Raw genomic sequence first — 26088 nt, 5'->3', positions numbered from 1 at the left:
ATTTTAGAATAAGGCTGTAACGAAAACAAATGTGGAAAAAGGGAAGGGGTCTGAATACTTTCCGAATGCACTGTATTTTTTTATTAGTCCACTGTTGATACAGTCCCAAAATGTTTTGCATGTCAGCAGTCAGGTTTTCAAGATAGTGGACTTTTTGCATCATCATTTTGCATCATCATGATGATGTGGCCGGTGACACTTTGCTTCTTGAAAGTCCAATATCTTGAAAACTTGACTGCTGACATGCAAAACATTTTGGGACTATATTAACAGTGGACTAATTAAAAAAATACCAACGGATCGTTTTTGAGTAGATTTTCCATTTAAGTTAATAAATTAAACCCTATCTAACAATGAGGGACAGATTAACATTTAGCCTACTCCATTCTAAACTGGGTCATCTCATAGAGAATGAGAGACATTCCAGGGTCAGTCATACATAGGTCAAGGATGCAAGAAATTCTGGGTTAGATTATTTTTGGAGGGGCGTTAACCCATAGGGTTATATCTCTTTGTGTAAACCCCTGCTCTACTAGAATATTATATCGTAGCTATTTGAAGATATAAAAAAAATAGAAGAGAGTTCCTCCTCAGTAGCACTAGGCTGTAAATATCTCTGTATAGTGAAACATTACACTTAAAGTCTTATACTGTACAGCCTCAGGTTACATGACTGAATCATGTAAGGCTAAATGAGATCGTGCTGGGCTGTCAAACCTAAATAAGTTCTACCCTCACTGTTCCTCCCATTCTGTCTGTTCAGTCTATTAGTGAGTTTTGATAGGCCTCTGATGGGAGCTGCATTGAATACCAATAAACTGTAAAGTCATTTTTTCTATATTCTCTGAAAAAACAACGGTTTTGATCAATACTTAAATCATCCGGTAGAGTAAACATTTGGCTTCTAAACATTCCATAGAATTTCATGACAGGCACTGTGTTTGGCAGTGTGACCTGAATTGATTAAGAATACACTGTGTGAAACTTTTCTGAATGATGAAACAAAGAAAAAAAATACCTTGGCTAAGCTGATAGGTAGCGTTCTCTCAGCTGTCATGGGCGTGACTGAATAGAAAATACAGATACATTATGACTGCTCTCGGAATGAGGAGAGACTGTGGGCATATCAGTTATTGTAATTCATTTCTTTCAAATGAAAGATATTTTGGACTAGGCTTTATATCTTCATGTGTTTTTGAGAGGGGGGGAGGGAGGGAGGGAGGGAGGGAGGGGGGAGGGGGGAGGGAGGAAGGGAGTGAGGGAGGGAAAGAGAGCAAGAGATTCATATCAAAGCACAGATTGCCTGTGGATGTGCGTTTTTTATTCTGTTGGTTTGAATCCTGAGCAGTCAGTCATTCAGGAAATGCCATCTACAGTGGGACAATGACAAGGTCACAAAGATCACAGAAGGCAAGGACACTGAAAAATGTAAGGCCTTTTAAAGGGTCATACTTGAGTTGAGGGTCTGTATAAGAAAAGGACAAGGGAAGCACACACACACACACACACACACCACACACGCCACACACACACACACACACACACACACACAGAGATCAATCCTGGCTTGACCATAAGGGACTGCAACCATTACCATGCACATGGAGGGTATGGGTGCCAAGGGAAGCGGAGAGGATATTGTGACACACCCTGCCTCTGGTATGGTGGTGGGGCATTTGTTTGTTAAGGTGCAGGACAAGCAGCAAAGGCTATTCTCCTAAATCCAGCCAAATTAATGTGAATGGCAATGCAATTGCATTGTGGATGGACTGCTAATAATCTATTCCATTGCACCATCCCAGCAAGTCAATGTAAAGGGAACTAGCCACTGGTGTTTTGATTTCTCACCTGTCTTCAAACCTAGCTCGACCTGTTCAGTTTATCTTCATTAAGACAGCATTCATATGAGACCAATAGAAAAATTATGAACTTTCAAACTCCTCCGCCCTCTCTCCTCTGCAAGATGATGAGTCATTTTATTTTGACCTCAAAGTGCACAGGCGTGAATATTACAGACAGTCTAAGACAGTGAATGGAACATCAATACATAATGTTTACTGTATAACAAGACCTAATCTGGAAATCGGATAGGTAGAAAACATTGTTATTGTTATAAACAGAACTTGAACATGGCACAATTTTTGTGTTCCACCTTCAAGATAACGCTACCTTTTGATGTTTTAGAAAGTGTGGTTACTATTTTACTGGTGGAGAGTCTGTAACAACCATGGAAACATTTTTTTCATACTGGCACCCCGTGGGAATCAAACCCGCAACCCTGGCGTTGCAAACGCCATGCTCTACCAACTGAGCTACATCCCTGCCGGCCATTCCCTCCCCTACCCTGGACGACGCTGGGCCAATTGTGCGCCGCCCCATGGGTCTCCCGGTCGCGGCCGACAGAGCCTGGATTCGAACCATTTACATTTACGTCATTTAGCAGACGCTCTTATCCAGAGCGACTTACAGTTAGCGACTTACATTATTCTATTTTTTTATATATATATTTTTTATATTTATATATATATATTTTTTTTTCATACTGGCCCCCCGTGGGAAACGAACCCACAACCCTGGCGTTGCAAACGCCATGCTCTACCAACTGAGCTACCTCCCTGCCGGCCATTCCCTCCCCTACCCTGGACGACGCTGGGCCAATTGTGCGCCGCCCCATTGGTCTCCCGGTTGCGGCCGGCTACAGCAGAGCCTGGATTCGAACCAGGATCTCTAGTGGCATAGATTTGTGAGTGAGGATATTTGAGTGAGTGTCACGCATACAGTAAAATACCATTCAACGCTTTGTGGTAAAGAAACACGAGTAAGCTAAACGCGCATATCGCCTACTTTTCATTCAATCGAAGCCTTAGACCACTGCGCCACTCGGGAGACACAACCAGGATCTCTAATGGCACAGCTAGCACTGCAATGCAGTGCCTTAGACCACTGCGCCACTCGGGCGGTAAGGAATTCAAAATACAAGAAATAGATATATCATATTCATGACAAATCCAGAGATGGACGGAAGGGACAAAGAGACACTGGGGGGGTTAGTTGAGGGGTCAAGTTTCATGTGTGACACAAAGTGGCGCATTCCTTCCTTCTCCTTGCTCTGTCTGGAGAGGGCCAGCCCCCAGATACCCATGGGTCACTATACATTCACCTCCACATCAATAATGTATGGCTCTGCTTACATTTAACCTAGCATGCACTGGAGCCACACACTGGGAGGTGGTAGAGACTATTCCCCCCTCACCCTTCCTCCCTATTGTACAGAGTACAGATTAGACATATTTTAAAATGTAGAAAGGGCAATGTTTGTAAAGTCAATGTTTGTAATGTCAATGTTTGTAAAGTTTAGCAGGCAAAATCGAATTAGATATGATGATATGCCATATTCCCGTTTATTTTTCATCGCCTCTCTCACCTCTCTCTTAAATGTGCAATACCGTAATTTAATATGTCAAAGTATCATTTTCAATGCATTTGGAAGATGCCTGAACTTCAATTTTACTATAGGCTTCCATTAGATCTCTAGTTTGCATCATGATGTTGTCTGAGTTGATGATATTGATTCATGAGAGCATTGAGTGGGGATGTAAAAGCCTCAACACTCCCTTATATGACGTTTCCACCTTCCTGGGAGGTTATTGGTTATTAGTGTATTCTGGCACAAACGTCTTTTTTTATCTGGTCCCCGACCAATCAAGAAGGTAACATTTTAGATTGAGTAGCCTACAAGTTATCTAGTTCCTCAATGCTTTCGATTGACTAGCAAGGCTCGTTGTTGGTGTGGGTGCGATTAGTGAATAGCACTTGCTTCATGGTTCAACTTTTGTTTCGCTGTAACTGTGTTGTGCATACGGCTTCATTTTCAACCGAGTTGCACTGTAGCTCTCCACACGCGCAAGTGGCAAGAAATACATTTCAGCACTGGAGCTGTCCACGCAAGCTTTTTAACGGACTCGTATCACTCTTTTCACGTAGGCTATAGGTTATTTAGATCACATTCGCAGTATAGATTTGTGAGTGAGGATATTTGAGTGAGTGTCACGCATACAGTAAAATACCATTCAACGCTTTGTGGTAAAGAAACACGAGTAAGCTAAACGCGCATATCGCCTACTTTTCATTCAATCGAAGCCTTGAAATGCTGGGTAGCCGTGCGTGAGACAAGAAAAAAGGAAGTCTGGAGAGTTGTCTATTTTATCTCAGGTAAATTCCGTTTATTTATATTTTCAATATGACATAGAGACTAACAGAAAAATTGTTCCATAACACAACATTTCACAGTTGCATTTCCAATGAGTTTTTGATTGATGCATCAAGGATGACAAGGCTCGAATCGAATCTGGGGTGATTGCAGCAGCTATAGCATTTTGATTCATCTGACAATGGTTGATGCCTGTGTTTTAAAGTAAACATTCATAGGCGGGATTTAGTGAGCTGGTGTCATGAAGTCCACGCATCTCTTTATGTGCTACCAGTTTGTGGGTGTGTAATGTAGGCTAGGCTACAGGCCGTTTTGCAGCCGATCAAGGTCAGCACTCAAACGGGTGTGGATCCTAGCCGCGTTTGATCATTTCGTGCATAATATTCCTCTTGTTGGCGTCGCCACTTCAATTAAGGGGGGGCTGAGAGTAGCCCATTGTCAGCTACTCTCAGCCTCAGTATATTGGCTGGCACTGGCACATCCTCTCTGTTTGCCTGGCAACCTGTGAATGCCAACATGGGGACTCCTCTCTAAGGATGCATTTAGATTTACATTCCTCCACTTCCAGGCTCTTCCGTGCACCATGGACGGCACATAAACAGAATTTCAACTCCTCATTTGTTTTTTTGGGACAACCTCCAGTTGTCAGCCCCCCCACTCCATGGTGTCTTTGTTCGGTTCTGGGACAGTGAAGGAAAAAGGTGTTCTCGGTGTACCAGAGTGTATGTTTACCAGTGTGTGTGTGTGTGTGTGGTTATTTTGTGTGTGTGTGGTTGTTTTGTGTGTGTGTGTGTGGTTGTTTTGTGTGTGCTTGTATTTTCGTTTATGATTCTTCTCACCGGGGAAGGCCCGGCCTGGTTGAACTCGTTAGTGTAATTAGTTACAGGTCTTTGCTCTGCGGGTCCGTGGATGAGATCCTTGGCTAAATGGGATTCATTCCCATGAACAGGAATGCTATGTTGCGCCCCCATTCACAGAATCTCCTCCCACAATCCCGGCATGAAAAGGAGGACTGGTTGGGATTCTAATCAGCACATACCCAGAATGGACCTGTGAAGAAAAACATGTCACTACAGTCACATGGACAACCAACTCTGTAGTCAGACCCAGCACCTCAACCCCTACTGTCAAACTTGATTCATTACAGAAACTATATCTGTTCTTTATGATAATAAGCCTGTCTGTTGGGAAAAGCCTGTACAAATAGTCTAGATTAAACCGATTCTGTTAAATCCACCAGTTTGTATAATGCAGGATAAAAGATTGCTATTGTAGGAGCTTAACTTGGATGACATTCCACAGTGACACCCGTGCAGAGGGGGTGTCTGACGGAATACTAATGGGGAACCAAGGTGTCCTAATCAGCCCCTAATACACTGTTTTACAAGGCTCACAGGAGCCAACCCATTCTCATTCCAACCCAAGATTAATGTCCTGTTTGGCATACGCTCTGCCTTAGCCAAAATGTTGTCTCTGCGGGACAAAAATAGATTCTCTATTACACCCAAGGATTCCTTTTGGTATTATGCATGAAACGTACAAAATAAATGTCAAATCAAATTGACTGGCTTTCATCAGAGCACGGTTTTGTGTTGGTGAATGATGGTACTGTTTATTGTATCGCTTCCCTTAAGTGGGATCTGAGCAGGGCTGGCTGATAAATCATGTCTGACCAGTGGAGTGTAGACAGCCTACAAACAGGATTACTGGGAGCGAGAGCTAGATCAGAGGGATTTAAAGAGCACCATAGTGTCTTCCTACAAAATGATCTATATTTCATTACACCAAGACAGTGCAGTGAGTTCCCGCCATCCTGTTCACCACCATTGGGTGCCTTGCTTCATAGCGCAAACCCAGAGGTCTTTATTAAAGCTGACAAGCTAATCAAACTGGTTTAGATGTTTCTATAGGCAACACAAATACTTTCAGACATTATCACTGCATGTTAAAGTGCTCTTCTTTAGCTTGTGCAAATTCTATATGCTGTTTCTCTGCCAAAAACACTGCACAATCATTATTCCTGCTGTTACACTATGTACCCAGTTCGCCATAGGCTTTACGAGTCTTGTTATATGCAACAATATGAAAGATACAAGTGCCCATAAAAGTGTCTAGAATGCCGCCCAAACAGTATCTCGAGACCTAGTGGGAGAATATTCAGACTGTCGCGGTGCAGCTCGTTCAGAATGGGATTCTCTCTCTGCCATGCATCAGGTCCTGTCCCAAGGAGTGGCCATGTTTTCCTCCCCATCCCCTTCTTATTTTTATAATTTAGAGTGGTCTGACCTTCTGTGCAGAGCAGCACAGGCAGCTGCTCCTGTAGGAAACTAGTGAACACACAGCCTGAGGGAACCTGTCACAAATGAGACTCCCGCTGTTCCTCCTGCTCACCACCAGAGGGAACCCTCTCCTGAGTATTAAACCCCTGAACTTCATTTCCCACATACCTGGCTCTGATTACCGTTGCACCTGACTCCCATCAGTAGACTATTTAGGTGCTCTCTAACTCTCTCTCTTTGCGAAGTCTTGTTAGCCCTGGTGATCATTGCTGTGCGTTTTCGCCTGTGTCTGTCTACCCGTGGATTTACTCTGGACTGTTTTTCCCTCCTTGATTGTTTGCTGTCTGCCTTGGACTACATTCTTTACTGGACTGATTGTTGTAGCTTGCTGCCTGCACTGACCTTATGCCTGTACCTGGATTCCGAGTTGCCTTATCCCTACTGTTGTGTCTGCTGGCGATTGACCCTGTTTGTACAACCAAGATTGTAATAAAACTGCAAATGGATCCTCACTCTCCTGGAGCGTCATTACAGAAGACTTCGCCAACACACGATCCAGCAGCTCTGGTTCAGATGTCCACGGAGATCTCCACTCAAGCTAACCAACTCGCCATTCATCAACAGCAGCTAACCCATTTAACTACAGTAACAGAGGAACTTCGTCAGGGCGCTACAGAGGTTGCCGGTGTGCTAACGAACCCAGCCCCTCCTCAATCGAGACGCGAGTGTGGCGCTTCTCCACCACCGTCACTCACAGTTAACCCACGTCTGGCTCTCCCTGATAAATTCGAGCGGCAACCCAACTAAAAGTAAGGGATTTCTACTGCAATGTTCATTATTCATTGATCAACAACCAGCGATGTATGTCACCGATGCCAGCAAGATTTCTTGGTATGCTCACTCCTCACTGACAAGGCGTTAGAGTGGGTGGCGGCGGTTTGGAGAGAGGATGGCACTGCTTTCCCATCGTTTGGTACCTTTCTTCAACGCTTCCGGGAAATATTTGAACACCCGGAGGGAGGTAAGAGAGCTGATGACCGACTACTGGCGTTGAGCCAGGGCAGGAATACCGCAGCAGAATATGCTTTGACATTTCGCACTCTAGCAGCTCAAACCGACTGGGTGGAGAGCACACTTAAACTGCTCTTTCGCAAGGGACTCAGCTTGGAGTTGCAATCGAACTGGCCTGCCGAGATGAAGGGAGATCGCTGAATCAATTCATCGAACTAACCATTCAGATTGATAATCTGATTCGTTCCGTCGTCCACTCAGAGCGGTACCCACCAGCACACAATACCGGTCACTCTGTCTCAAACTGAACCCATGCAGCTCGGATATACTCACCTGACTCCGGAAGAACGAGAACGCCGCATACGTCAACATCTCTGCCTCTATTGTGGTCAACCGGGCCATCTGAGGGCGTTTTGCCCCCACCAGACCACCTCCTCGTAATCCCTCTTCGGTGAGTCCTTGTGTTCAAGCACATCACTCCAGTTCTTGCATCAAAGTACCTATAGTATTATCTCTAGAGGGCAATCAGATATCCACATCAGCTCTATTAGACTCAGGAGCAGCCGGGAACTTTATGTCTCACGAGTTTGCCCAACAACAACAACTCCCATTAATCTCCTGTGACTCTCAATTGGCAGTGGAGGCGCTAGATGGACCGGCCTCTCGGCGATGGGAGGGTCCTGCACACCACCGTGGACCTTCAACTACAGACCGGTACCCTTCACACTGAGGTAATTCGTTTCTCGTCATTTCATCACCTCATAACCGGTTATTCTTGGACTCCTTGGCTACGTCAACATAATCCCCTCATCTCATGGAGGGAGGGTCGTATCATCGAATGGGACCCGTCATGTCACTCCAAATGCTTAACTGGCAGCCCTTCACTCTCCATTCAGACCGTCACGCTAAAGGGCCGGCGGTCCTTTTCCCCACTCTTCCCATTGAATACTCTGACCTCATCGAAGCTTTTAGCAAGACCAAGGCGATGGAACTCCCTCCCCACCCGATCAAGCGACTGTTCCATCGAACTTTACCAGGCACAACACCACCTAAGGGCCGAATCTTCCCTCTATCACAACCCGAATCAGAAGCCATGAACAACTACATCGAGGAGGAACTTTCGAAGGGGTTCATTAGAACGTCGACATCACCTGCAGCCTCTGGCTTCTTCTTTGTTAAAAAAAAAGACGGTGGCCTACGCCCTTGTATCGACTACCGGGGTCTCAACGACATCACCGTCAAGTTTCGATATCCTTTACCGCTGGTACCAGCTGCCCTAGAACAACTCCGCCAAAGCCAAGTACTTCTCCAAACTGGACCTCCGTAGCGCCTACAATCTCATTCGCATCCGGGACGGTGATGAATGGAAGACAGCCTTCTCTACCAGCACTGGGCACTATGAGTATTTGGTTATGCCTTTGGGCTGTCCAATAGTCCGTCCGTATTTCAGTCGTTTATCAATGGCGTCTTTGGGACATGCTTAATCGTTGGGTAATTGTTTACATCGATGACATTCTCGTCTATTCCAACACCTATGAGGAACACGTGCAACACGTGAGAACAGTATTACAACGACTCATTGATCACCAATTATACGCCAAAGCAGAGAAGTGCGAATTTCACCAGACTTCCACGTCTTTCTTGGGCTACATCATCAGCCAGGAAGGAGTCGCCATGGACGCGAGAAGAAGGTCAAGGCCGTTCTAGACTGGCCATTGCCAGTAACCTTAAAGGAGTTACAACGCTTCTTGGGATTTGCTAACTTCTACCGACGCTTCATCAGGAATTTCAGCTCGGTAGCCTCTCCCTTAACCTCTATGACTAAGAGAAATGCCCGACACCTCACCTGGTCAACTACAGCACAGGAGGCTTTCGCAGAAGGCTCAAGTCACGTTTCACATCGGCCCCCATCCTCCACCACCCTAATCCTGAAATCCCGTTTACAGTTGAGGTGGACGCTTCTAATACGGGCATTGGAGCCATCCTCTCACAGCGGCACGGATCCCCACTCAAGCTTTATCCGTGCGCCTATTACTCCCGCAAACTTAGTCCAGCCGAACAGAACTACGGCGTCGGTAACCGAGAACTGTTGGCCATGAAAGCAGCTATGGAGGAGTGGCGTCATTGGCTGGAGGGAGCTAAACACCCGTTTGTGATTCTAACTGACCACAAGAATCTGGAATACTTGCGATCTGCCAAGAGACTGAATCCCAGACAAGCGAGGTGGGCTCTCTTCTTTACGATTTGACTTCACCGTTACCTATCGTCCCGGTTCAAAGAACACCAAAGCAGACGCATTGTCACGCCAACACGACGGTGTAGTTCCCACTGAATCCAGGAAACCCTGCTTCCTGAGTCATTAATCGTGGCCCCTATTCAGTGGGACATCATGACAGAGCTCACCCAGGCCAATTCACAAAAGACCCCTCCTCCCGAATGCCCCCTAACAAAACTTTTTGTACCTCAAGATCTCTGTCAGAAAGTGCTACAGCAAGTTCACTCCGTACTCAGCTCCGGTCATCCTGGAATCGCTGCCACTGTTCACCTGCTTCAGAACAGTTTTTGGTGGCCAACCTTGCGGGCAGACACAATAAAATTCATTAACGAATGCACCACCTGTAACACAAGCAAACATCTCAGACAACTACCATCGGGCCTACTGCAACCACTGCCAGTTCCCCACCGACCATGGTCCCATCTTGCCATAGACTTTATTACTGATCTTCCCAAGTCCAATGGGAACACCACAATACTCACTGTCATAGATCGCTTCTCCAAGGCCTGCCGGTTGATTCCACTTCCCAAACTGCCTACTGCATTGGAAACAGCCGAACTCATGTGCAACCTTGTGTTTCGCTTCTATGGCCTGCCTGAGGACATCGTGTCGGACCGGGGCCCCAATTCACATCCAGAGTATGGTCAGCATTCTTCCAACAACTCAACATCAACATTAGCCTCACGTCAGGATATCACCCACAATCTAATGGTCAGACAGAACGCCTCAATCAGGAAGTCACCCGGTTTCTCAGAACCTACTGTCATCAGAACCAAGCAGACTGGAGTCGATTCCTCATGTGGGCGGAGTATGCACAGAACTCACTCCAGAAACCCTCCACCGGTCTAACTCCATTCCAATGTGTAATGGGCTTCCAACCTCCCCTATTTCCTTGGTCAGGGGGAACCCACCGAGGTACCCTCTGTCAACGACTGGCTCCAGAGAAGCGAGGACATCTGGAGTCAGGCTCACACCCACCTGCTACGTGCTGTCAGGAGACAGAAGTTGCAGGCCAATCGTCACCGTCGCCCCCAATCCCGAATATACTCCAGGTCAATGGGTCTGGCTATCCACTCGAGACCTACGCCTCAGACTTCCTTGCAAGAAACTCAGTCCCAGGTATGTAGGCCCCTTCCAAATTGTTAAACAGATTACACCAGTTTCCTTCCGTTTGGCATTACCCTCTAATTATCGTATCTCTCCCACTTTTCATGTATCACTTCTCAAACCCGCTGGTGGTCCGAGAGCGGAGGAGGAGGAGCAGACCAGTGATCAGGGCCCCCCACCCATCTTGGTGGACGGCGAGGAGGCATATCAGGTTCGAGATCTACTCGATTCCAGACGCGAGGCAGGCTCCTCCAATATCTGGTGGATTGGGAGGTACGGACCGGAGGGAGCGATCCTGGGTTAATACAGAGGACATACTCGACCCCGCACTCATGACTGAGTTCCAGGACGCACCCGGAGAAACCGGCCCCTCGACCTCGAGGAAGACCCCGGCGTCGTTCGCCTTTTCGCGTCAGGAGCCGCTCGCAGGGGGCTCTGTCACAAATGAGACTCCCGCTGTTCCTCCTGCTCACCACCAGAGGAGACCCTCTCCTGAGTATTAAACCCCTGAACTTCATTTCCCACATACCTGGCTCTGATTACCGTTGCACCTGACTCCCATCAGTAGACTATTTAGGTGCTCTCTAACTCTCTCTCTTTGCGAAGTCTTGTTAGCCCTGGTGATCATTGCTGTGCGTTTTTCGCCTGTGTCTGTCTACCCGTGGATTTACTCTGGACTGTTTTTCCCTCCTTGATTGTTTGCTGTCTGCCTTGGACTACATTCTTTACTGGACTGATTGTTGTAGCTTGCTGCCTGCACTGACCTTATGCCTGTACCTGGATTCCGAGTTGCCTTATCCCTACTGTTGTGTCTGCTGGCGATTGACCCTGTTTGTACAACCAAGATTGTAATAAAACTGCAAATGGATCCTCACTCTCCTGGAGCGTCATTACAGAACCACAGCACTCCTCCCCTGCACTTTTCTCTGGATTTAGCCGGAGGGAACCACAGCACTCCTCCCCTGCACTTTTCTCTGGATTTAGCCTGAGTTGTAGTATGTGGGCCAAAAGATAAAGGTTGTTGCCATCTTATAGACATCTTTAAGTCTTTAGCCCCGTTTGTAAATAAATGCAGTTTTCACTACTATGAATTCTGGAGTGTAGGCTTCACATTCTGAGTGTCTCCTGAGGTAAGATTAGTGTAAGACACTCTTACGAAAACACCAGTCAAGTGTGAGGGGAAGTATATTATTTTTTTACCAGTCATGTTGTAAATGTTGAGCATGCTGGGTTCAAATGTTAAGCATTTTAGACAGTTTCATGGCAAAAGCTTTGGGTTAACCGACCTGCTAGATAACCAGTGGCAGATTTCTAAATTACCTTTATTACATCAAGGTACAAAGCACTGACCCACATGTGTCAGCTTTGACTTGCCCACAGAAGAAAAATAAATAAGGCCCTCATTTAAAATTCATAAGTTAACCTCAAAACGGTGAGGTCTCTCTGTGAGCAGTGGAGGCGGATAATGTCTATCAGGGGGTGCCAGGCTCTTTAAGTCAGGATGGGAGTGCGTGTGTGCCAGGTCTGGTCAGTCAGGGATGGCCTCTAGTAGAGCCTGACTGTAGCCTGCAGTGAGTTCCCGCCATCCTGTTCACCACAATTGGGTGCCTTGCTTCATAGCGCAAACCCTCTAGACAGACAAACCCTCTTGTGCAGTGTTCTCCTCGGATGCCCTGTGAGCTATATAGTCTATCATAGAGCCTCATTACTGTGTCTGTCTGTCTGATGTGTCACCCATCCCCCATCACCTCACTCTGAGCTGGAGGAGGGAGAAGGATGGACACATCACTGGCTGAGATGAATTACACCAGCATATAATCATCTCCTCCTGGCACTCGGAGGACTTTGATGAGCTTGTGTTCACATCATGTCCCCCTGCTCCCTGTCTGTCTGTCTGTCTGTCTGTCTGACTGTCCGCCCACCCGTCTGTCTGAGCTGCTAGTAACAGGAGGTCCACAGAAAGAGGCTGTATCAGTAAAGGCAGTAAAGGCCGATGGGTGTTTGGGAAGAGTGTCCTATCCTCCAAAGCTGTCATAGAGCAAGATGAAACAGTATACCAAGCAGGCCCATGCACAGAAGCCTCCAAACTGTAGTCATATTACATCTACCTGAGAATGAGAGGAAAGGACAGAGGCAGGGAAGCACTTCGATGGTACTCTAGATAAATGGGATTGGATTTCACACAACCACTTATTTGGAGCGTGGCTGGATGAGATTGCATTTCAGATCGCGACACATGTCGTCTAAGTACCGTGTAATCAACTTGAATCCCCAACAGCCCCCTTTTCAATAACGGAATTCATGGTCTCGAATGAGCTGAGTGGAATGAGCCAAAGTAGTTCGTTGTTTGTTACAGGAGGCACTAAAGATTACTGTGTTTTGTTCTACTCTTCCCATCCATTTTATTTGTTGATTTATGTTTAATGCTCCGATCTAAAGTAATTTAATGTGATTGATGAACAGTAATGGCAGCAATCCAGGACCAGGAATGGCTGAGCTCAGTCTGATGATAGATCATGATCCCACTGGGCACAGATGTCAATTCAACATCTATTCTACTCTCTCTCTCATTTCAATTTCAATTTAAGAGGCTTTATTGGCATGGGAAACATATGTTTACATTGCCAAAGCAAGTGAAATAGATAATAAACAAAAGTGAAAATTAACTCTCCCTCTCCCTCTCTCTTTCTCTCACTGCGTAGTCATGGGAGTGCTCATGTCTAAGAAGCATCAGGTGGAGAAGGTGCAGAAATGCACCTCGGTCGTCTCCGCCTTTCAGCAGGGGTTAAAGGAACGCACCCCATCCACAACAAACCAGGGGGAAGGATCCGGAGAGGGAAGAGAGGGGCCGACTGAAGCCTCGCCACCACCCAACCCGGAGGAAAAGGAGGAGGCAGAGCACGGGGAGGCAGACAGCAAAGCGGGGCCCTCAGGGACCTCCCAGCAGGCTGCAGCGCCGGCCCCGGCCCCGACCAGGGACGAGTGTAAGGTCAACCAGGAGGCCTGGAATAGGTTACGGGATGGAAAGGGGGTGGAGCCTGAGGATCTGGACAAGACCGGCCATCAGCTCACCCCACCTGCCTTTGTACGTCCCAAGAGAGATGCCAACGATGACCAGCCTATGGAGATAGCACTGGGACAGAGAGAGCAGGTAAGGTAGTGTGGGGTACTTTACAATAAAGGGTTTACTTTGTTCTCTAAACCCCCAAATTTTGAAGATGCATGTGAGATTTTGAAGGAATTACCATGGCAACAGTAGTCTTATCTCCCGTGAACTCCAGTTGAGTTAGGATGTTTAGACTGAAAAGAGACCTAAACATCTGTTAAGTATGCTGAGTCTTTAGCATTTCCCCCCCATAGGTGAGATAATGTGTGTTTGAAAAAATATATATGCTTTTGTCACACCAGCTATTTTCACTCTACTCCACGGTAGAGCCTTTGTGTTGGCGTCTAAGTGCTCATCATAGAGAGCGTGCTGTTGTGTGGGCAGGTACTCAGGCTGTCTCAGTGAGGAGGCCTTGGCCTCAGCCTCACATCCCAGGGTCACCATGACTAATAGTGGTCCTGAGGTGGTCAGAGACGGGGATGGGGTTCAGGACTGGACCAGATGACCAATCAGCCGGTTGTGGCTGTTAGGAAGAGCACACCTTTATAATAGGACTCTCAGAGAGGATTGTGATTGTTTTTATGCTTTATATCACTCTAATGGTGCTCATCAGAAACACAAAGTAGAACAGAGAGTGGACTATTTGCAGTAATAAGCAATAATATGTTACAGCTGCAGGGACAGTCTAGTGAGGAGCAGAACAATACATGAATATTAAAACCTGACTGAAATGGATGGCCATACTGTAGCAGCAACAGAATATTGTTATTTGTATTTATATTTGTATTTATTAAGGATCCCTACTAGTTCCTGCCAAGGCAGCAGCTACTCTTCCTGGAGTCCAAACACATTAAGGCACTTACATTACATATTAAACAAAAGATAAAACAGTACATCATATAACATTATTACACCACTACATATCTACAATGCAAAATGTATAATACCAGCACACAACAACATTACAATGTACATGTGTGTCGAGTATGTGTGCTAGCGCTTGTGTGTGTATGCGTGTGTCTATACCTTTATGTGTGTCTCTTCACAGTCCCCGCTGTTCCATAAGGTGTATTTTTTATCTGTTTTTTAAATCTGATTCTACTGCTTGAACCAGTTACCTGATGTGGAATAGAGTTCCATGTAGTCATGGCTCTATGTAGTACTGTGCGCCTCCCATAGTCTGTTCAGGACTTGGGGATTGTGAAGAGACCTCTGGTGGCATGTCTTGTGGGGTATGCATGGGTGTCCGAGCTGTGTGCTAGTAGTTTAAACAGACAGCTTGGTGCATTCAGCATGTCAACACTTCTTACAAAAACAAGTAGTGATGAAGTCAATCTCTCCTCCACTTTGAGCCATGAGAGACTGACATGCATATCATTAATGTTAGCTCTTCGTGTACATTTAAGGGCCAGCCGTGTTGCCCTGTTCTGAGCCAATTGTAAATTTCCTGAGTGCCTCTTTGTGGCACCTGACCACACGACTGAACAGTAGTCCAGGTGCGACAAAACTAGGGCCAGTAGGACCTGCCTTGTTGATAGTGTTGTTAAAAAGCCAGAGCAACACTTTATTATGGACTTCTCCCCATTTTAGCTACTGTTGTATCAATATGTTTTGACCATGACAGTTTACAATCCAGGGTTACTCCAAGCAGTTTAGTCACCTCAACTTGCTCAATTTCCACATTATTCAATACAATAATTAGTTGAGGTTTAGGGTTTAGTGAACGATTTGTCCCAAATACAATGATTTTAGTTTTAGAAATATTTAGGACTAAGTTATTCCTTGCCATCCATTCTTAAACTATCTGCAGCTCTTTAAGTTTTGCAGTCATTTTAGTCGCTGTAGTTATAAAGATTAACATAACACTTGTTACAAAATATAATAGATAACAGATATCAGCCCTAAATTAAATTGTTTATATTTGGACCTGTAGGATACTTCACATAAGAGAGGAAAATTAGCAGTGCTGTGTTTTTCGTATATTAGTCATCAAGGAGGTACTCAAAGTCTTGGTGGAACCAGATATAATTATGATATTGGCAGGCAAGTTCAGCCTCCTTCATGATTGGGTAAAATCAATAGAGAAACTTCTCCTTTCCTATCAGGCTCTCTACAGAATAACTGTAATTAGAATCCTCACACAGGATGATTCACACATAATGATACCAGACAAGACAGCTAGAAAATATTGTTGAGTTACATCTGTTTCATAGTGTGATGAGAGTATAGACCGCTATGTCTCTAGGAATAGGTTTGAGTATTGAGTATGGGGGAGGTATGATTCCTTCTGGCTATGGTCACCTGTAAGGGACCAGGTTTGACAAGGTCAGTCCAGATGACTGTGAAGATAGTACTGTTTATCATCCTGAGGTCAAAGCAGTATTAGAGGTTAATACTAAGAGAGTGAATTTAGTCTGACTGACTGCGCTATAGTTAAAGTTCCCACTATAATAATTTTGACTGTGTAGACAGTCAGACGTGTTCTGCCTGTAAATGGAGTCCTGAGGGATGGACCTGAAATCAGAGGAGAAGAGAGACACTAAACTGATAACTTTAAAATGATACTTAAGTTTCTATGAAAGAAAACAGTGCTGTCTAAGCTTTGAATACGAACTTGAATCATATTTGACTGTAAGTCGCTTTGGATAAAAGCGTCTGCTAAATGGCATATTATATATTTATTTTTATTTATATTTGTTTGAGTGTATGGCGTAATCAGCAGACTGACAAACAATTATTTGCATTCGCTATTTGATCAATCCAATACCCTGTCTAGACTGTAACATTCAGGAGAGGACAGCTAGCCTTCAACATGGTGCCATGTGATTCAAAGCTGTTCTTTCTGACAGTCTTTGTGAGAGAGAGCTGAGTGTCACAGGGGATTATTTCTATATTTAAACCCTAATGGAGAAGCTTAATGGAGTGGGTAAGAAAGTTTGATTATGAAAATATGTTAAATGGATATGGATTATATCGGGTTGTAATGAAGGGAAAAGCTAAGTAGGGAAGTTGGCTTATTGCTAGCATGCTAGCGCTAGTTAGCAACTTCCTTCAAACTGCACGCAGAGACATAAAAATGGTATCCACGAGTTCATCTGACTCTGGGGTAGTAGATATTAATTTACCGTTATAGGGTCAAGAACCTCTTTTCAGCCCATACTACTTAGTCATTTGGATAAATCAGTGACTTCATATGCTTCTCAGACATATACAGTAGATGGATCTTTCAGGTAGTGGATTTGGAACACAACTGACAAGTCTCCTACGTAGGATTCAACCCCCACCTCATGCATTAGGAGTATGGTCTTTAACCCATTGACCTGATTTGCCTTTTCCCCAGCCGGTGAACGATGAGATGTGTGAGGTGTGTGAGGTGTGGACGGCCGACGACCTGTTCCCCTGCAGGACCTGCACACGGGTCTTCCATGATGGCTGCCTGAGTGAAATGGGATACCTGCGCACCGAACTCCTGCAGGAGATGAGGGAGACAGCACACACCGCGACAGGCTGGAGCTGCTACTACTGCGTCAGTCACTCAGTCAATACGCACCTCCCATTGGCTATTCACACAGACCAACCACACTCCACAAAGACCGTTTTTTCACCTTTGTATCAAGCATACCCACTACTGTTGCTATAAACAACACACACTTTATGAACTGGAACACACCTTGCACCCACACACACATCTGTGCAGTGTGCTTCTGCATTGTGTGTATTCTTTTAAGATACTTCCAGCCAGATCCTCTTTCCCTAGTGTATGTTTATAAAAAGCCAGTAATACATCATTTGGAGGCAATGTTGAATGTGTGCCAAGATTCTTAATCTCATAATGAATTCAATAGCTTGTCTTCAACATGAAGGGCCCTCCACTGATCTTTGGAGAAGCAATGTGCAATATGGTAAAACTAAAGTACAGACGGCATAAGGGTGCATTTCCTAAAGTGCTCTTCAGACTAAAGTAGAGGGCTTCTCTTACAGATGTAGGATCTTAATTTGATCCCCCTGTTGCAGGAGAACTTTCTTGTAGTGTATTTGAGAATTAAAAAGGCTTCTGAAGTTTGGAATTTCCACTTGGAATTTCAGACTTCATTTTCCCTCATGCAACTCCTACAAAAATGTCCACTAATTATAATCCACATAATAATTAACATTTCCTGTTGCTGGCGGATTATTTTCCTGCTGTAGCGAACTGGCTCAAATTAGGATCCTACACCTGTATGTTTGCAGACTGTGAGAGTTGAAGCCTATTGACAGACTTTGTTGAGTACAAAAGAGGCAGTTTTTAGACAGTTTGAGAAGGGACATCGAAAGGGCCAATTGACTTGTTCCTCGCTGGCCCACAATCAGTATGGGTGCGAGGGAGAAAGTGAAGAGAACAGTGATAGTGGAAGAGGATCAAAGTGACAGTGAGAAAAATACAACTTTTCATCTATGAAAGTGCTCAGGATAGAGTAACCTTTTTCAACTTGTTTGGATTGTGGATGAACAAATATACTTAAAAAAACTTTAAGCATTACTCTGGAGATTAAAATGTAAATCGGAAACATCTAGGGCAGGTCATCCAATTGATTACTATTGTTGACACTTATGCTTAGTTATGCTCCCTGAGGATTTCAAATGGGATTATGAACTGATCTTGAGCAATAGTTTAACAAACCTGCCAGAGAATAAACAAACACATACAATAGCCAATAAAGTGGGTTGTGGTGTTTAATTAGACACCCAGTTCAACACATCCCACTACGTACAGATACAGAAAAGCTTTCTCTCTTTCAAACATGAAGTCAGCAGTCTCCCGGTGCTGAGGAGATTGAGCACCGTGGATATTGAATGACAGTGAGTGAGTGATTATGGTACACAGCCAGCCAGTGGTCCAGGAAACTGCCTCCCCATGCAGGCTAATCAATGCACTCACAATTATGGGATTATTTGTAGACCCGTATTGAACGCAGTGTGTTTACGCAATCCTGGAAAAGTACAAATGTCACCCATTAGGCCATTTCCAGCAGCCCCCAGATTTGATTCACCACTCCTGCACCCCTCCTCTTTTGCTGTGCTCCTGTTCTGACACCCCCTCCAGCACCACAGTTCCAAATCAGTGGCACAGAGGAAGAGTTTATTTTATGATATCTGGCAGGCAGTTTGGACTCTTTAGCATACATGTGATGAATAAACTCTTTAAGGGGTACGCCTGTCTTTCCTGGAGCTATTGTTTATTTGATTCCTTAAAGGGGCTAGCAAGAATGCAAAGAGCACACACAAAGCCCTAGCTTTGGACTCCATATCCTGTTTTGAGCTCCATATTAGTGCGTAAAATCTTTAATCAACATATATTTTGGGGGGTGATGCTAATGGAAAATCAAACGGTCTGATCTCCATAACCCTGGGCTATCCAGAGATTTCACACATCATGGTCAATTATCCACCCCAATTATTACCGTCTGTCATCCTCATCCTCCAACTCCCTCCTCTCAACCTGCTCATCAGAGATAGACAGCGTAGAAAGACTCTGCATCCTCCACACACCTGCTGCAGATAATTCACTAAATGGAAGTTTTAATGTGTGTTCGACCTGAACTGCACCCTCGCCAAGTTTTTAGTGCCAACACCTTTCTGGAGTAAAATGGCTGCCAGGCTTATATTTTCCTATTACCATGGTCGTTTATTCCATGACAGTTTCTAAGAAACGATACTACAAACCATCTAGTACATACTTGACACACTTGATTATAAGAATAGCTTGCATAATAAGCACACCAGGGCATTCTGGATCATGTCTGACGCACGCTGAACTGAATATGGACACACTGCACATGAATCCATTAGGGTATGCTCCATTATAGTGCATATGAGTGCAGCGGGGCACACTTTGTGCTGCCCCCTACTTGACTATAATAATAATAATATGCCATTTAGCAGACGTGAGTTTGTATCAGATCTCTCCCCATTAACAGTGACCTTCCCTCCTTTTTCCCATAGGACAACGTGAACCTGCTCCTGACTGAAGAGGAGATGTACAGCCTGATGGAAACCTTCAAGCAGTGCAAGATCATCCCTGGTCAGTCATAATGTCATGGTGGTGCTGCACCTCTAGAAAGCACAGCTGACAGATCTGCATTATCTGGGACAAGTAGGCTTTATTGGGTATAGAACTGTAGACAGTGATTAATAGATCAATACCCCCAGTACATTGTGTATACAGGGTTGTTTTCATACACTTCAAGCATCTCTGAACCAACCCTCTAAGCACATAAGCAAAGGGTTACTGAGAACAGAATGGTGCCAAAAGCTCTCTGTTTTTGTAATGCACATGTTCATAGTAACTAATCAATATGTCTCTGTCATTATTGGTAACTACCCGTTACTGTATGTATTTGTTAGCAATTGTCTGTTACAGGTTGCTATAAAACTGCACTCTATATTTCAGCCTGGTTTCCCATCGTAATGTGTGGTATCACTATTATGTGTTTCAAGTGAAGGGATATCAACGACAGGCGTTCTCGACTTTGTGATATTAATAATACTCATTAACTATTTGTATCTGGATCACTGCTTGTGGAGATGAATTTGTGGGTGTTGTGATGAACTGCTCTTGCTGTGTAGAGTCATGCCTGGTGTCGGATGAGCTGCTGCAGTTCCGCCACTTTGTGTCCAAGCAGCTGTTTGAGAAGGACCTGTCTGATGAACAGGAGGAGGAGGTGTTGGCCCAGTTCGCTGCCCTGGACCCAGAGAAGAGGGGCCAGATCGAGTGGTCTGACTTCCTCTACCACGAGTCCCTGGGAGTGCTCAGGAAGTTCCGCACAGAGGTACCAGAACCCATCAAAACCCACTAAGCCTGTGGGAATCAAGTGTGGTGTGTTACACATTGACACACATGTGCATATAGACACATACAAACGCATACACACACTCCAACACACACACACACACACACACAAACTCTCATCGTCTGGATGCCCTTGTTCCCAGAACTCATTGGTGCGGCTGTTGAGTGCTAAGGAGAGGGACCATGTGCGGTCAGTGTTCATGGGTTTGGACCTGGATAAAGATGGTGTGGTCACGGGAGCAGAGACCCGCTGGGCCCAGCAGTCCTGGTTTCAGAAGCTCAGCAAGGAGTCCCATTCCTGCAATGTGAGGTGAGCAAAACGCTGCTGAGCCCATGACCATCCATCCACAGGAGATGAGGTTGAGAAGTTAATTGAAAGTCTGTCACAGACTCACAGTCAGGAGTTTCTACTCAAGGGGAAAATAGAACTCAATCAGTACAAGGTCATGTGAAAAATGTCTCAAACCTCTTCAATCCACTTCATACTCTAGAACTAATAACGCTTAACAAAGAGATGTTTAATTTAATGTGGTGAGAGATGCAGCAACGTCATTGACTGTGCCTGAGAGGTGTGAACTAAAGTTTACTGCTGGGGTTTCATCAGTTTCATTTCCCCTGTTGCAGCCGATGAATTAACTTTTCTGCTTTGCATACAGGTGCACGGTTAGGGAAAATAAATCATTGAAATAGAGTGTTTGCTGACAATTCTAATGGAGAAAGTCATGCACACGCCGAAGTGTCATGAATCTTTCCCTGGAGGCAGAGCTGAGCGATTTCCGCTAGATGGGTCAGTTTAACAAACCTGCCAGAGATGTTTATCATTGGTGTCAGATCTTGGAGTCCCATTGGCTGAACTAGTTCTTCTTGGCTGCTCTGAGCTGAATGGAATAATGGACTTGGGTTGATTTATATTACTCACCTCTCTTCATCTCATCTCAGTGTTGATAATTGCACTGTGATTGGAGACCTCTCCGATACTGATTCATTCACAATCAGTAACTGATTCAGTCAGTGTGTGTGTGTGTGTGTGTGTGTGTGTGCGTGCGTGCAAGTGACTGTGTGAATGGACTACCCTGTACTAACCTCCTTCATTGTTATGTGTCATGTCATACCATTCCATCCACCTTATCACCTTATGTCCCATCCTTCAGACTCATTGGATTGTGTTCTCCTGTGAATTGTGGGTAAGTGACACAGCACCGCATGGGTTATCAGTCTTTTTCTTGTCTTTAGTGTCTCCAAGCCCTCAATCCACAAGTAATCTCACACAACCTATTCCTTTTTGACATTCCACCCATAATTTCACTCCCCCCTCTCACCAAGGCCAGGATAAAGTCAACTTGAGGAATAATGGAATCATAGAGCAAACACTACAGGTGGGAGCTATAAAAGTCAAAAAACAATTGAGATGTCTAGCCTATACTCCAAAAGCCCTTCATATGATGATTCCATGTTGGTTTGAGCTCTAGATAAGAAATATCCAGTCCTCTCATTAGAAGGATCAAAAGACAAGCTTTTGATCTCCTGTGAGAAGCTCTAGAAGGCTTCCCTCATCAGCATTAAGAGGACACGGGGGGGCCAAGTGGACGTGAGAGGGTCTGGTCCCTATGCCAAGGACTGAGCATGTATTCTAATTCACCTTTTAGGTCAGACACAACAACAAGCTGCTCTATTAGCTGTGTTTTACAGCTTCTGCATAGAGCTTACTCACGATGCATAATATAGACATAATATTAAACCGGAGAGTGTAACAAGACAGAGGATGTAGCAGAAAGTGTTCAAGTATTCATCTTTCATAGATGAGGTTCATATGCAGAGCAGACCTTGAGCCTCTCTTTTCCTCTATCTTTAATAATTCATGAGTTGGGCTGTGGCCTGGAAGAGAGCCATTTGGTTTCAATAACCCACTGAGATATTTTCAGTGGGAATGTGGTTTTGCACTAGATTTGCACCTGACCTCTTCACAGCTGAAACAAATTACTTTTCAAATCAAAAGGGTGTCTTGTCCTTGGCATACATGTTGGAAACTCAATGCCACCAATTGTAGTGTATAGTGAATCTGTGTTTCTTGTGTGTGTTTACTGGTGCAGTATTAGCCATGTTGGCCCCATATCTGACAGCAGCCCAGCCAGCTCCAGCAGTGAGAGAAGCACTCAGAAAGATGAGAAAAGGTATTTACTAAATATAATTGTGTGTTTGCAGGCCTGAATGCATGCCTGAGTGTGTGCGGTGTGTGTGTGTGTGTGTGTGTGTGTGTGTGTGTGTGTGTGTGTCTGTCCTTAGTTGACCTAAGTTTAGAGGATATGGCTCCCTAACCTCCTCTCTGTCCCAATCACCAGACCAGTGAGCTGGGATGACTTCCTGAGGGAAAGTGCCATCTACATCCTGGCTGCCCGGCCCAACAGCTCGGCAATGCACATCCGCCTGCCACTATAGCCCAAAAGACCTCACCCTGCATGGGCCGGGCCCCATCATAGAGAGAAGGCCTCCCCTGGAAGTCCCTGTGGAGGACAGGTGGAGAGCCGGTACCATGGCACTGTAGGGGAATACTGCACCACTCAGAGACTGGACAGGACAGAACAGAACAAGCCATCAACAGATCTCCTGCTTCACACCATAGATCAATGACCAACTGACAGCAACAATCAACGACCAACTGACATCACCAGTCAAAGACCCACTGACAACAACAATCAATGACCTACAAGTATTTACTAAGGGTAAAATGATAAACAACCTGACAACACAAGCTGACAACCCACTGGTTATAGACACTCATGAAACACTGAGGATAAAAGGCAACAGCCCATTTTCAACACAAGCCAACAATTCACTGATGCTTTGAAGTCTTGTGGTATCCTGGGTGGCACACTTTCCTCTAAATGATAACTACTATATACAGTCAATTTGTCATGTTACAGTCTTACAAACCTCTGTATGATCAATTCAATTGGATTAGAATGACATTGATAGACTGTCTTATGCTATCACATATCCTGCTATTGGGTAAAGCATCATATTTGGATCAGCTTCTGTATTATATCACTGTATTGTATCACTTGGCATCATAACTTGTTGATCATATAATAGTATCTGTCATTTAGGGAGATTTTGAAGCCCCTTCAAATCTTGGTTAATGAGTGTATAGGATTGACCGTGCAACTGCTCCTGATCAGCACATGTACCAAACAGGAATAACAGCTATCTGCATACATAATATTATATATTAAGAAATGCCATACATACAAGTGTAATTACATATAATATTATGCATTAAAAAGCTGTATTTATTCCTGTACCCTATAAGCTATTTTCAGTTTTTCCACTCACTTGTTCAAGATCCATTTATTTTTGATGATTATGATGAAGGTTGTGAATTTGCTATTGTAATGGACACTAACCCAGTATCTGGCCTGTAGATTCAGCCATAAGTACATTTTCTCTTGTAATGTAGTAGTACAACCACTACATATGTATGCTATGACAAAGTAGAATTATCTGCTGCTGCCTTTCCAATCTTTTATTTGAACACTGTAATTTAGATTTGTATGGCTTTGAAGATTATTTCTTGGAATTTAAATCATGCATTTGAAAAGAATATCTCCTTAGGATGAAGGTTGGAGCCCATGCATTAGGCATTCATGATACTTGCATAAGCATTGCTTCAGACCTGACTTGTACATTAACTATAAAATGTATTGGCTTTATGAAGTGACATTACAGTTTGTGTTAGTTAGGGGAACATGTTGATACATTTTCCCAGGTGCTACAGTTATCATGTTTATGCTTATGTAATGAAGGTCTCCTTGTCTGGTATCCTGGCCTGACATAGGCCATTACTTGAATCCTAAGAGGGTAAAGGCTGGGGAATATGTGACAGTGCTGAAATAAATTAATGGCATTAACCCTCCTGAATGACTCTCTGTACTACGTATTTCTATGCTAAGTGTCCAATTCCCAAGGAACAAAAATAATGGCTTTACATAAATAATTCATTTTAACACACCATCAAAACCATTATCTGACCATTTCCCTAAAGCAGCAAAAGATTAAATGGCCATTGAGAGTTTTTAGTGTCTTTACTAGACGACGTCTGCTCTATCAAGATAAATCGAACTGTTCAAAACAGTAAATAAATAAACGGCAAGAGCACTGTAGCTAGTAGTGACTAACCATTGTACCCTTAGCAGCTAACTGGACAAACAAAGTAGCTTGCCCAGGGTGTGTTGAGTGCAGAGTGGAGTGGAGAGGCTCATTGAAACCCCTCTAAGGTGTGCATGCTGGCTCCAGTGAGCGTGAAAGGCACAGAGTAAACCGCATTCTTCCGGGCTGTTTGGTTTTGAATGGAGCCCTACCTTGTGGTGGGAGTAAAATATGAACAGCGTGTGGCTACTGCCACAAACACCACTGAGCACTATCCCGAGGGTTTGTCAATATTGTTCTGCTGAGAAATAAAATATTGGATAATGTAGCCATCTCTAAATTGAGATACAAGCTTGGAGAAAGAGAGTGAGGGAGAATCCTTTCTTAGATTATGATATTCTAGTCCCATGTTAACTGGCAACTCTGTAAAAAGTAACAGGTAGGGCTACGTCAACACAAAACTGAGCTCTGAAGCACCTCAACCAATGTGTAAAGTCGCATTTGATTTAGCCTTATAACATTTTGCTCACAGCAATGCTATTATTTATCACAGCAATGAACTACTAAGAGTGACAGCAGGTTCAGGGCCCATTAAAGCCAGAGTGTGTCTATGCAGAGCCCCTTATGTGACTGAATGAAGCTCAGTGTAATGGTTAGTAAGCGTCCCACTGAGCTCAGGGGGAGGATTGCTGACTGACCCAGCTTGTAGGGGTGTGCTGTGCTGTGCTGTGTTATTGACAGACAGGGCACCACAGGGATGCTGGACAATCACCATCATCCTGCTCCCAGTAGTAACCAGGAGCAGTGTAGTCATCACCAGAGCAGGAGGGGGGAGAGGACAGCAGGGCCTGGCCATCTGTCTGCCTGCCTAATGGAGCCACGCCGAAAGGTCAAGACATCAGTCACGTCACCATGTTCATCAGCAGGCTTATCAAGAAGACCCATCCTGTGTGATTGTTATTCGGTTCTGTACTCTCCCATAAACCTGTAGTGACAGCATGTTCTGTACATTTACACAATTCCCAAGCTAACCACTTTCCTACAAATCGCCCATAACTAAAACATCCCACACATACTGCCCATCTCCCCAAACCATCCATTTTAACACCCGCCCGCCCGCCGCCCGCA

At 44.7% G+C, this 26088-nt stretch overlaps 1 protein-coding gene across 2 annotated transcripts; it reads left to right on the top strand.

Moving 5' to 3' along the window:
- Positions 1 to 3652: 3652 nt before the first annotated feature.
- On the top strand, positions 3653 to 24727 carry LOC121541740 (PHD finger protein 24). Of its 2 annotated transcripts, XM_041851013.1 has the most exons (9): positions 3653 to 4212; positions 13585 to 14033; positions 17329 to 17514; positions 19971 to 20049; positions 20595 to 20797; positions 20961 to 21127; positions 21969 to 22001; positions 22908 to 22988; positions 23157 to 24727. In XM_041851013.1, the coding sequence occupies exons 2-9, from the start codon at positions 13587 to 13589 to the stop codon at positions 23251 to 23253; spliced, it is 1293 nt and encodes a 430-aa protein (XP_041706947.1). In that variant the 5' UTR covers positions 3653 to 4212; positions 13585 to 13586; the 3' UTR covers positions 23254 to 24727. The 2 variants fall into 2 exon arrangements, with proteins under 2 accessions (XP_041706947.1, XP_041706948.1); XM_041851014.2 differs by lacking the exon at positions 21969 to 22001 and having other exon boundaries at positions 3657 to 4212.
- Positions 24728 to 26088: the final 1361 nt, after the last annotated feature.

This window comes from Coregonus clupeaformis, chromosome 27 (assembly GCF_020615455.1).
Source record: "Coregonus clupeaformis isolate EN_2021a chromosome 27, ASM2061545v1, whole genome shotgun sequence".
NCBI classification, from domain to species: Eukaryota; Metazoa; Chordata; class Actinopteri; order Salmoniformes; family Salmonidae; genus Coregonus; species Coregonus clupeaformis.
The sequence above is the reverse complement of the archived record's forward strand: the minus strand, read 5'-3'. Positions and strand labels throughout refer to the sequence as shown.

Coding starts and splice junctions, on each gene's coding strand:
- LOC121541740 (XM_041851013.1), top strand. CDS start 13,587: ATGGGAGTGCTCATGTCTAAGAAGCATCAGGTGGAGAAGGTGCAGAAA. Junction 20,050..20,594: donor GCAGTGCAAGATCATCCCTG/GTCAGTCATAAT, acceptor CTTGCTGTGTAG/AGTCATGCCTGGTGTCGGAT. Junction 22,989..23,156: donor ACTCAGAAAGATGAGAAAAG/GTATTTACTAAA, acceptor CCCAATCACCAG/ACCAGTGAGCTGGGATGACT.